General features: G+C 48.0%; 3 protein-coding genes across 4 annotated transcripts; 1 reads left to right on the top strand and 2 right to left on the bottom strand.

The window, feature by feature from the left end:
* On the bottom strand, nt 69-3,142 carry LOC8068409 (hypersensitive-induced response protein 4). The gene is made up of 5 exons (XM_002437734.2): nt 2,718-3,142; nt 1,850-1,970; nt 1,671-1,762; nt 926-1,022; nt 69-714 (listed from the first exon to the last, which is right to left on the bottom strand). Exons 1-5 carry the CDS (start codon nt 2,910-2,912, stop codon nt 353-355), a joined length of 867 nt encoding a protein of 288 aa, XP_002437779.1. The 5' UTR covers nt 2,913-3,142; the 3' UTR covers nt 69-352.
* LOC8068410 (BUD13 homolog) lies at nt 3,632-8,330 on the bottom strand. Of its 2 annotated transcripts, XM_021450040.1 has the most exons (9): nt 7,831-8,330; nt 7,128-7,729; nt 6,754-7,085; nt 6,604-6,668; nt 6,443-6,498; nt 5,827-5,930; nt 5,638-5,710; nt 5,349-5,529; nt 3,632-4,012 (listed from the first exon to the last, which is right to left on the bottom strand). In XM_021450040.1, the coding sequence occupies exons 1-9, from the start codon at nt 8,066-8,068 to the stop codon at nt 3,927-3,929; spliced, it is 1,737 nt and encodes a 578-aa protein (XP_021305715.1). In that variant the 5' UTR covers nt 8,069-8,330; the 3' UTR covers nt 3,632-3,926. The 2 variants fall into 2 exon arrangements, with proteins under 2 accessions (XP_021305715.1, XP_021305714.1); XM_021450039.1 differs by having other exon boundaries at nt 6,754-7,729.
* Nucleotides 9,899-11,169, top strand: LOC8068411 (uncharacterized protein At4g22758). The gene is made up of 2 exons (XM_002436388.2): nt 9,899-10,601; nt 10,814-11,169. Exons 1-2 carry the CDS (start codon nt 10,241-10,243, stop codon nt 10,894-10,896), a joined length of 444 nt encoding a protein of 147 aa, XP_002436433.1. The 5' UTR covers nt 9,899-10,240; the 3' UTR covers nt 10,897-11,169.

The raw sequence follows: 11,958 nt of genomic DNA on the forward strand, positions 1-11,958 counted from the left end.
ATCTTAAAGACTCTGTTTATGTGCCTCTGACAGCAACAAGCATGCAAAACTACAGAAGTACAAGTGTAGAACCACGTAAATAATTTCCAGCACAAAGATATCACTATATATTAAACTCTGCTCGCTATGACTTGTATCTGGAAAGAACGTGTAAGGTCGAGCATTCGGGCTAACACATTTTTTACAGAAAATTCAACCTCACTAGTTTTAAGGCCGCAAACAACTCCAGACTTGCCGAAAGCCCCAGCACTCATTATTTACCACTAATAACAATCTAATACTATGAACATGGTACTCGAGACCTCATCCCGAGCTGAAACGCCTCCAATCCACGTGTAGGACTATAGGTGATTTACACATTGCTACTTGAGGCTTGCATCATGCCATCGCGGATCTGCTCGCTGATGTCCTTCACGTGGCCCGGTCCATGGGGTATGAAGATCGTGGTGTTCTTGGAGCCATCACCGAGCTCCTTGATGGTGTCGAAGTACTGCGTGACCATGATCAGGTCCATGACTTCCTTCGCGCTGGTGCCTGACACCGAGTGTGAGAAGTTCAGGATGTTCTCTCTGAGGCCATCAGTTATCGCCTGCCGCTGTTTGGCGATACCGACACCAGAAAGGTATTTCGCCTCGGCTTCTGCCTCCGCTTTCTTCACCATAAGAATCTTCTCTGCTTCTCCTTTGTAAACACTTGCCAGCTGGAGCCTTTGGGCTGTGATAGGAGTTGATCACTTAAGTGAGCACAGATGCAAATGAAAGAAAATGCTACTTACTGGATATAGAAAAAGGAAGCATGTCTACAGAAGATAGCATTAAACCACCAGAAAGTTTGAACTTAACAGGAACACTGCAGAGTTCAGTAAACATTTCACAAGCTGCATAACCTGGAGGCAATTCTCACATGCACAGAAATGGCATAATACCTGCATTTATTTCGTTCATTGCTTTGCGAACAGCAGCGTCAGGGATGATATCGACCATGAGAATGTGCTCAATACTGTAACCATAAGCTGCCATCACCTGGACAACAGCAAGAGTTTATTGAATTTGCCAGGTAAGATATAGAACAGCCATATGTGGTAGGTCATACAAGAAAAGGTACAGTAGAACATTGGATTACTCTCTCAAGAGATGACATAACCTCAGACTACAAGACATTGCCAATAATACAGAGGAAACAATGTGCTGAGGACAAAACTAAACAATAGCAACAGAATCGGACAAAGGCTAAATATCAACCAGACAAGATTCTGATTTCATCGGAAACAAATATGGTGCCAAAACAGATAAGCATGTTGGTTTTCTATGGACCGTTACAGTACTTATCACACAACCAAGTTCATCAAATAGTTACGAAACTGTCCTTTTAATACACATGCTAAAACCAGTACTGGAAATAAAGAGGTCCACCGAAACAGCATGTTTAGGATGTACTGAACCAAAGCTACACTGTAGGGATACACATAGGGCAAACCAGAAAAACAAAACAAGGGCTACAGTAATCACCAAACAAATTGTGAATCAAAAGCAGAGTATAGGCAGAGTAGTTAACTCCTTGAAATTATCACCAGGAGAATGGCAAGGTGTGTCACTGGAGTTGCAAGCAGAATCAATGATTTCAAGCCAAACCCCTACCATACCAGTATTTAAAACAGGCCTCTAAATTACCTTTTCAAGCTCCTCCAGTACAGCTTTGGCCACATCATTCTTCTGCTCAAAGAGATCATCCAGATTCATTCTTGGCACTATGGCCCGGACAACTATTTTCATAAAAAAAATACACAAGTGTCAGGTTATAATTAAGAGAAACAGTACAAAACCAAGAACTCGGTGCTAATAATTTTCACCATCAAAGACGTAGGCCTGAATTTGTTGTTGGGGATTCTGCAACTCATAGAATGCATCATCTGCATTTTCCTTGACAACACGGTACTGAATTGTGCAGATCAGCTGGACAAAGACATTATCCTGCAAAGGAAGAGGACGCCACACAATTGTTTCAACAAGAAAAGAAGCAACAAGTACCATAGGCAAAGGATATTTCACTTCATTGCGAAGGAACTAGAGGCAGACAAACATATGGTGGGCAAATGTTAATAGTGTTGTAAATGCCATACTTCGAAAACAAGCACAAAAATGGCTACTCAACAGTTGACCAATTTATACTAGATATGTAAAGTTCACTTGTTGGATAATGCCATCAACGATGTTCTTCCAGTATCCCACAGCGGCGCATTAAACTAACTACTCTACCAAAAACAGGGTACTGCTAATGCGCTGATTTATACTAGATATGTACAGTTCACTTGTTGGATAATGCCATCAACGATGTTCTTCCAGTATCCCACAGCCGCGCATTAGACTAACTGCGCCTACCAAAAACAGGGTACCGCTACTACTCCACAGGCCATGAAGCAATTCCAATCCCCTTAATGAAGTAATTAATAGAGACACGGGTGGTGACGGTGTGCCGGACCAAACACAGATCCCCAATCCCAGCACGATGCAATCCCACCCGATCTCAACAATAGTCACCAATATAGCACAGGAAGCACTGAGAAATCTGTCACCGAGCAAAGCAAGATCTCCAAGAACGGGACACGGGCAATCCGGCTAGAAAGTGTGGAAACCAATCGCAGTGTACGCGCGATCGAGAAGGTAAGCCTAGTAGAGCAGGAGGGATATCATAAGGGGAAGGCGGCGAGACGGACGGACCTTGGTCTTGGTCTCGACGCGGACGTCGAGGGACTGGACGCGGGTGGTGAGGGCGCCCGCGACGCACTCCCCGGCGAAGGGGTTGAAGAAGTGGAGGCCCGGGTCGGCGAGGCGGAGGAAGCGGCCCCACTTCTCCACCACCGCCACGCTGGCCTGGTCCACGCAGCCGCAAAAGAGGAAGAAGGCGTTCACCATCTCGCTCGGCACTCGACCTCGAGCGGCGCGGCAGGGGAGCGTGGGATCCCCTCCTTCCTCGATCTCGCGCCGCCGGCAGCGGTGGCTGTGCCTGCCTGCGTGTCCCCCTTCTTCTCCGCCCGCGGGTTCACGACGACGCGACCTTGCGTGTGGGTGGACGCGTGGAAACAGGAAAAACGGTTTGTTGTTTCGTTGCGCGGATCGGTCAGAGACCTCAAAACGGCTACCAATGTCACGGCGGTGTCACACATTAGATTAGCACTAATAGCACTGGTAAATCTCCAGTTTTTTTTAAAAAAACTCCACCTTCTCAGGCCATGGCAAAGGAACATGCGTAATTTGGGGGGTGTTCAAAAAAAAACATGCACGGTTAAAACAGGGGAGAACTACAAATGGTTGAATTTTGTGGGGGGTGGGGGGTTGTTCAAGTGCTGCAATGGCTTAAGTCGAGGGAATTCCAAAGCTGCACCTTGCAGTGCAATTCTCTCTCAAAACAGCGCATGCCTTATTGAACGTATCTTGATTGCTCCATTCACCGGGTTAAAAACGTACATTCCCATTCACATCTGGATTAAAAAGGGACCGCAGCAATCCGCCAGAAACGGGCCTAAAACAGGCCAATCCAGCTAAAACGAACAAGGCCTTAGGGACTCTCAAATACTCCACAATTTAAACAGCGACAGCTGCTAAGACAAGCTATACACATCGAAACCAGAAAGTGACAGTAAAATCTCATCTTTTGAACTACTCCAAAACCTGTGTTTTTTTTTCAGTACGTTCGTCTATATTACAAAATGTGAAGGATGACAAAGGGTAGTAACAGATTTGAGATTTCCAACAAATGCAGCTTCATCGAGCTTTCCAGGGGAAAAAATATATATTCAAGCTACCAGCACAGCATCACTAAAGATGTCATTTGGTGTAAGAAAAAGAAAATCGTGTGAAAGGTCTTCATTGGTTCTTCGTTCTTCCTTTAGACCACAGTATTCCTCTCGTAAGAGACAACATTTGGGCTCACATATCTGAGACAGACCAAAGATAGGCCTCTTGCTCCATTGCTTGCTTCTCATTCTTCAGCTTGAACATGTCCTTCTCAAACCCTGGAGACAAAAAGTGGAGGTGAAATTAGAACCAGCTACCAGATTTACAAGCTGTCCAGAAGGATAACAATTATTTTTTATCTTTTTGCAAGGAAGAAGGATAACAATTTTGAAAGCACACAACAAGCAAGATATGCCCTGCAGATACATAAATAACACCAGATAAAGTTGGTGTAGTGAAACTGGAAGATATGACAGAAGGAAAAACTGATAGCAAGTATTTTCAAAGTTTATATTATGCTTCCCAACCATGTTCATCCAGACATTTCTTGCTTGAAATTTAATATTCTGCCAACACTTGTAAACGGGCTCCCAGGTTAGCCTACCCAATGAAATTCACACTAATGAGAATGCACATTGTGTTAAGCTCAAAAACACATTTCTTATATGGACACATAGCTAGATGGCATATTCTGCCAAGCTCATAAAAACCTAGTGGATACAATCATACAAGCTAGTTGATATGAAAATGAACAAACTGATTAATTGTGTGAGGAAACAGAAACCTGGCACATGACTATTAGTTGTTGGGCAGGTTAAAACGATGAGTTTTCTCCTACTGTCAGTTGTCACATACAAATGACTAATCCATATCAGCCCTGTTCGCAGTGGGAAACCACAACCTGCAGAACCAGTCCAGAGTCCAGACCAAACCATATGTATGGTTTCATACGGGTTTGCCTGGTTTGCAAGTGAACCAGCAAAGCCATGTCCTCAATCTGATGATTGCCGAAACACAAACTGGGAGGAATGAAGGAAGGCCTATAGAGGGTCAAAACAACGTGGGAAGGAGTTTGTTAACTACTTGCGATGCCATAGTGAGGAAAGGGGCATTGCAGCAATGTGAACTCATTAATTGCAGCTGCTTTTTCTGTGGTGTCGACCAGAAATTGGTGATGATCAGTGTTCAAGCCTGGCCAGTGCGCAAAGCCACCACACACACGGAGAAGCCAACAGTGACCTCTGGGACGGTCAGCATCATGTGACAACCCGTGCATGTGCTCGAGGAAGGAGACAACTGGGCTTAAACTGCTCAACCTGCAAAACTAACCGTCTAACCTGGCAATAAACAGTTTGATCGGCGCTGGTCTCCAAAACCAGCTTAAACCATGGTTGAACAGGCCTAATCTATATTTGCAACCAATACACTACAGTCTCTTAAAAGAAACATCATGCAAAATCTCCACATAAGCACAACGTGAATCCTAAACTACTGTGATACAAGCCTGCATATACACATGGTAGTGATATTCAAACCCCAGTAATCTTTTTTTACCACTCACATGCTGCATGAGGCTATAAGATAAAGTTGATAGTGACATTGCAAGGAACGTACCATTACTGCGATCCACGCCGTCCCAATGTCGACCGGGTTTTATGCCATAGCGGTTTGGAGGAGCATCCACTCCACGTTTCAGCCAGCTGTGAGGAGGTACATTTTGGGGTACTATGAAACCAGATTCTTTCATCTTTTCATCATCTCCCAAGTCTTCCAAAATAAATTCTGGATCTTTCCGCTGCAATGCATTAGCACACATATCAGCCATTATCCACAAACATATAGACGAAGTGTTGACAGATTGAACCAAGCCACTCCAAATCAAATACTGCAGCAGTGCAGTTACCTTGACTAGATGAGCCATAGGATCACCCCATCGGATTCTTTCTTTTAGCATATTGTCAAGCTCAGGGTCATCCCTGCAAGCAGAAAAAGTTCAACATCAAATACACGCAAAAGAAGGTTAGACAGATTCACATTCAATTGGACAAAGAGTAGATAGAGGAAAGAGAAATAGGCACCATATCCTAAGTACCTTGTTCGAGCAAAAGGTTTCTTCTTCTCAGCTTCAATCTCTTTTAATCTAGCCTCAGCTTCTCGTTTCTGAACCAACCCTTTACCCCATTCTATATGTATTTCCTGCCAATAAGTACAACATGGGGCATTAGCTAAAATGAGCTTTTGGACAGATAGTTACAATACAAGTACCAGAGTGGTTAAATTGCAGTCATAAGCCTTCACTCTGTTTTGACTGTTAACACTAGTACTATAAGTGTGGGTAGCTGTTGACAATAAGCTAATTTGTCAGTAATTTGGTGTCCTGTTGACTGTTGTACATCCTAATCATATGAACAGTTGATCATTTGGCGCTTAGAGAAAATTCCACTTCATGACACCGGCAGAAAGAAAGAAGTTTCATGACATACTTATTAATTCATTTTCAGAAAAAAAAAGAACTATGTCCTAATTTACACAAAGTCAGGGTTCAAGATAAATAAGTTGCAGAAGAAGTTGTTCCCAATCTATGAACTGTACAGGTAGAGCCATATTTGCAAATTGCAATTCAAATAGCTACAGAATATTTCAGAGGCGAGAGAGGACGAGAAACATAAGACTAGAAAATAGAAATTCATTGAAGAATATCTATCTACCTTTGGCTTCTCAGGTTCCTTTGCCTTGCGCATTTCTTCTTCACTTATCCGCCTTCCTGGAAAACATCACAAAACAATGTTAGCATAAGAAACTAGAATGATTATATGGGTAAACAGCCAATACACAGCTGTACAATGTGCATACTGCATTCATCCTATACCTTCCTTATCTCTGAATACTGCCTTTGCACCTTTCCCAACCAGCGAAGGATCCTGTGACGCAAACCTAATAACAAAATGACAAATAAACATATTACAAATTTAAATCAATGGCAAGCATCTCTGTTCCAAGATGTGAAGTTGTCACTCACTTAGCCATCTCAGTCTCCTTAATCTTTCTTATGTCCTCTTTAACTTCCTCTGCTGTCATCAGTCCAGCTTTCATCACGTGTTTTGAGGCTCTTTCCTTTTTACTATTCCTTGAGGGAGAAGTGTCTCTCTTCTTACGTGGAGATAACTCATCCGTTGCAGATTTGTGACTTTGCCCCAAATTATTTCTTCTTGGGGGTGACAAATCACCATCAGGGTCCTGGTGCGTCCTCCTCCGTGGTGGTGAGATGTCTTCAGGGTCCTGGTGCTTCCTCCTCCGTGGTGGTGAGATGTCTTCAGGGTCCTGGTGTTTCCTCCTCCGTGGTGGTGAGATGTCTTCAGGGTCCTGGTGCTTGCTCCTCCGTGGTGGTGAGATGTCTTCAGGCCCCTCTGAGTCCTGCCGTGTCCGTCGCCGAGGTGGAGAAATGTCTTCAGACTCCACCGAATCATGTCTCACACGCCTCCTTGGTAGCAAGGTGTCCTGGGGCTCCTCTGAATCATGTCTCCTACGTCTCCTGGGTGGCGAGGTATCCTGGGGCTCCTCAGAGATATGACGAGCACCCTTCCTTGGTGGTGAAGGGTCTTTTTTCCGCCTAGACTTCCGTGGTGGTGACATATCATCCTGGTCCCCTGCACCACTGCCCTTTGGTGATGGCGTGTCCTGGCGTCTCCGCCTCTGTCTCGGTGGTGACAAATCCTTTCCAGCAGCATCACCCTGCACAGGTGAGGGTGTGTCACGCCGCTGCCTCCGCCGCACAGGAGAAAGGTCCTCCCTCACAGCACCTCCCTGCTCTGGCGACGGCGTGTCGTTCCTGAGCTGGCGGGTGGACCCACCGCCCTGCTCTTCCGGGGCGGCCACGGTAACCCACCCACTGCCGTCCTCGGCAATAGCATTGTACGGCCTTGCCGCGCGTATCGCCTCCAGGCGACGCATCCGCTTCACCTCGATGTCCTCGTCAACCAGAGGCTTCTCGTCACCTGCAACCACGAGAGCGACCCCAAATTCAGAATTCCACCACCAATCCATCCAGAGCACGCGCTACGATTTAGGGTTTCGGGGGTTCAGGACGGCAACGCACCTGACGACGCGGGCTCCTCCTCCACCTGCACGGGCTTCTGCCACACGGGGTCCTCGTCAACGATGAGCACCCCGCCTCCTCCAGCGGTGGGCTTGGGCTTCTTCTTCGTCTTCTTCTTCGCCTTCTTCTGGTCGCCGTCAGCGCCCGGGCCTGACTGGTACCTCTTGAGGTACTCCTTCATGGAGAGCCCCGCGGCGGGCGCGGAGGCAGACGAAGGCGGCGGCTGCCTCGCTGCCATGGCTGGCTATCCCCTCCTGGCGATGCGGTGCCGGATCCCCAATCAGCTCAGACCTGACACCCCCGCCGGAAGAGGTTCCTACTTAGAAGACCAGCCGGCGGTAGCCGACCCGACTGCTCCGCCCAGTTGCCCAAGCAGCCGGGCGCGTCGCCCCACGCAAGTTCCTCGCGGCCGCAGCACCGGCGGCGACCGACCGGTGGTGCCCCTCGCGGTCGGAGAGATTCGAGAGGCACAGCGCGTGTTGCCTCTTCGGATGGGCTGGTCTGGGCTGGGCCGGCTTGGTAAAGTTGGAGAAGGGAAGGTCGGTTGAAGTGGAGGGGAGCAGGCGAAGGAAGAAAACATATGGGCCGGACCGGTGAGGGGCTGTGGACTTTTCAGGTTTTTCGGCCCATACCGGTATACACAAACATTTGGGCCGGCACAAGAGCAGATCAAACCGAGCCGTGGAATTTTCTTTTTTTCTTTAATACACTTTCATTCGGATTTTTTTTATTAAAAAAATATTCCACAAAGTTTATAAAAAATAACGCTCCGTCGTCCTCCTGTGGACGACTTCAAGAGATCACATCCGTAGATGGCACAAAATCCATATAAGACCAAATAAGTAAACTATAAAAATATATTTCTGTATCTAATGGAATTAATTTTGTTTTATAGCTAATGAATTTTCTCCCAACAAATTTTATCGAACTTTACACATTGACTTAGAAAATTCGGAAGCTGATTATTTGAGATGGAAAGAGTAAAATCATACACTTGTATTCCAAATTATATTTAACTTTAGCTTTGTACAGGTCAAATTAGTTCACAACTTTTAAAAAGAAAAAACATATCATTATTTACATGTTTGAATAATTCTATTATGAGCACACATGTGACATGTCCTATAGAGACTTCACACTTCAGGCACTAACTGTTATTGTGGATATTTAGCGGTATTATATAAATTTAGTCAAAATTTAACTTTAAACAAAGTTGCAACAGGTTATAATTCAAAAATAAGAAACTAAGGAAGTAGTACAGAGAAGACGATTTTTATATAAGTACCGTTATGAAAATTTGTATTAAATATACTAAAATAATAAAAAAATCTATAATTTCAGCGTGCTCCGGTACAACTTTCCTGTGGCTTGCGGACACCCCCCGCCCCGTGGAGTTTGGCCAGAGCTGATGCCGTGCACGACTCGCCCCCTGCGCCTGCGCGCGGCCAACACCTAGGAGGAGTAGAGTACACACACGAGCACACGTGCTGCGCGCATGGTGCTGTTGTGCCTGTGGACTGTCACCGCGTGCGTGCCCCGGTGCAAATCTGGGTTTCCATCCACAGTCCCAACTCCCCGCCGCTCCGCGAAAGCAGCCTCGGCGTCCTACCAGATTTTGGACGGCGGCCGGACGACAAGGCCCGTTCGGCGTCTCGGGACTCGTCTGCCGCGCGCGACTCGCCGACGTAGGCACAAGGCAAATGCAGCGCGCCCACGCGCGCCTCCCCCGGTTAACCCTGGATGAGATGAGAGAGGGCAGCCGGACACTACGGCTACTCTACTGCCTGGTGCCGGCCCGGTAGTCGTCTTGGATTGGAACGCGTGGCGTGCAGCGGTGCACCAGGCCCAGCGCCGCGCCATGCCGCGTCGCGTCCACCCGCGAAGCGACACCTCTGCACTCCACTCGACCACTCCCGTCTCGCCTCCTCTTCGCCTTCGCGCGCGCCTCCGATCTGTGAAGAATCTGACGATGATGGTGATTTCCCAGCTTGTCTGTGCCTGCACTCTGTGGCTAGTGGCCGTCAACTTGTTTCCCATCAGCGCATGCAGGCAGCAGCAGTGGTGGTCGTAGGAATCCTTCACTCATTTGGCCACGAACACATACACATACCATACGTGATGCTCTGCAACCAGCCACACGTGGTTCAGACTTCAGATGCATACACTAGCCGTGTCATCAGGCGAGGCGTGCCCTGCCTAACAATCGCGCTCGCCGCGGCGACCAAGTACTCGGTGGACCTCCTATATCTTCCCCGCCTGCCCGCTCGCCGTCTCCATCCACGAACCCCCCACCACCACCAGTCCACCACCGCCACCGCCGCCCGCACATGCACGCACTGACTCACCTCCATCGACCCCGCGTTCTCACCTCCACGCCCCCAACACATACAAGAGCGAACCATCCCCCGCCATGCCGACCGGCTCCACCCAGGCACTGGCGGCGATGCACCGAGGCGGCGAGACAACGACAGAGCCCCACCGCCTGCTGCTGCAGCGCATGGAGCCGCTGTTTCGCCCGGCGCCGACGACGACGACGACGGGCAGGAACAGGGACGACAGGCGGCTGACGAAGCTGCTGGTGAACGTGACGGTGGACCGCAGCCTGTGGCCCGTCCACCTCGTGCTGGACGCCGACGCCACCGTCGCCGACCTCGTGCGCGCCGCCGTCGCCGCCTACGTCCGCGAGGGCCGCCGCCCGCCGCTCCAGACCGGGACGCCCGCCGACGCCACCGACGGCTTCGAGCTCCATCTCAACAAGTACTCGCTCGAGAGTACGTGCACCAACCTCCTACTGCACTCTGCTGTCTGCTCTCTGCTTTTTGCTTTGCTTGCACGCACAGGCAACGAGGCACAGTCCACGCGCACATGCCGCCTTTCTTGCTTTGCTTGCATCTTTAATAATAATCTGAAGAATGAAAGTTTCATTGCATCCATCATATGATGACAAACTGACGGTCGGTCGATTCTTTGGAATTCTTGTCAGGTTTGAGGCTGGAGGAGAAGGTGCTGGACCTCGGCTCTCGCAACTTCTTCCTCTGCGCGCGGAGATCTGCGACTGGGGCGTGAGCTGATCGAGCTCGCTGCTTCGTTGGATCATCGTCGGCCGGACGCTCGATCGCGCTGTCGTGCGTGCACATGGAAGCATCGTCGTAGGAAGAGCAGCAGAGCAGTAGTTACACATGCAAAAGGCTACGCTCATCAGGATTTCAGGTCGACGACGCATCGTGATCTGCCTCTGTAAACCTGTTGTATAGAGAAATGGATGTGGAAAAGCGATGACTAAATGATTTATTGTGAAAGAAAAGTACTACTGAACGTCAGGTAAATTTGACGGATAAACCTAAAACGAACAGCCTATCGCGCTGCGCGCTGGAGTGGTGAAACGCGTCCGTCTTTGGCATCGATCAGTGGCATGGGCATGGCCATGGCTCTCGTGGACATGCAGCAGGCGACGTGGTACCAAACGACGACGGCCGCGTGTGGCGGGCGGTACCTTGCCAGTAGTCATCGAAGCGCGAATAAGACGCGCCGCCCGGCACCGGCAGGCGGCAGGCGGCACCACCGACGAGTGGGACTTTGGGAGGACCTCCAGCCAGCAACTAGTGTTTGGTTGTTCTGATCCCAAACCTCTTCTTGATGACAAGTGTGTGGGGTGGCCAGGCATCTTTTACTGCGGCCGCACAATAGTTCGATTTGGAAATCTGTTTTGAATGGATAGACTTTCCATTCAAAACAGTCCCAGTATTCAAACAGGCTTCGGATCGGTTTTGAATGGGATTCGAACCTAGTTTGAATACTGGAAATTTTAAATAGAACGTCAAATCATGTGCATATTTTTTGGAACAAAAAACAACGTCAGACCATCTCATTTTCTTGGCCCAACTCGGCCATCTATTTCTCTCTTCTCCGCTGCTGCCCTACTCCTCTGTCATGCAATACAGTGCATCTATAAAATTTATAAGATAACTTAAAAACATTCAAATGCACGCATATAATCATAAATTATTCTAATTATAAAGTTTCTCCTCGAATCATGGGTTTATTTTTAACAAACCTTGTAAAATTGAAATATAGTCATTATGTAGAATGTATTGTATTACAATACAAATTTTAACGATACACTCTATT

The sequence above is a fragment of the Sorghum bicolor genome, chromosome 10 (genome assembly GCF_000003195.3).
Source record: "Sorghum bicolor cultivar BTx623 chromosome 10, Sorghum_bicolor_NCBIv3, whole genome shotgun sequence".
Taxonomy (NCBI): domain Eukaryota; kingdom Viridiplantae; phylum Streptophyta; class Magnoliopsida; order Poales; family Poaceae; genus Sorghum; species Sorghum bicolor.

Excerpts from the sequence above, each read along its gene's own strand:
- LOC8068411 (XM_002436388.2), top strand. The coding sequence starts at position 10,241 with ATGCCGACCGGCTCCACCCAGGCACTGGCGGCGATGCACCGAGGCGGC. Across the intron at positions 10,602-10,813 it reads CAACAAGTACTCGCTCGAGA|GTTTGAGGCTGGAGGAGAAG; the intron begins GTACGTGCACCA and ends AATTCTTGTCAG.
- LOC8068409 (XM_002437734.2), bottom strand. The coding sequence starts at position 2,912 with ATGGTGAACGCCTTCTTCCTCTTTTGCGGCTGCGTGGACCAGGCCAGC. Across the intron at positions 1,971-2,717 it reads GCGTCGAGACCAAGACCAAG|GATAATGTCTTTGTCCAGCT; the intron begins GTCCGTCCGTCT and ends CTTCCTTTGCAG. Across the intron at positions 1,023-1,670 it reads TACTGGAGGAGCTTGAAAAG|GTGATGGCAGCTTATGGTTA; the intron begins GTAATTTAGAGG and ends GCTGTTGTCCAG.
- LOC8068410 (XM_021450039.1), bottom strand. The coding sequence starts at position 8,068 with ATGGCAGCGAGGCAGCCGCCGCCTTCGTCTGCCTCCGCGCCCGCCGCG. Across the intron at positions 5,931-6,442 it reads AGGAACCTGAGAAGCCAAAG|GAAATACATATAGAATGGGG; the intron begins GTAGATAGATAT and ends ACTTATTGGCAG. Across the intron at positions 5,711-5,826 it reads AAACCTTTTGCTCGAACAAG|GGATGACCCTGAGCTTGACA; the intron begins GTACTTAGGATA and ends TTCTGCTTGCAG.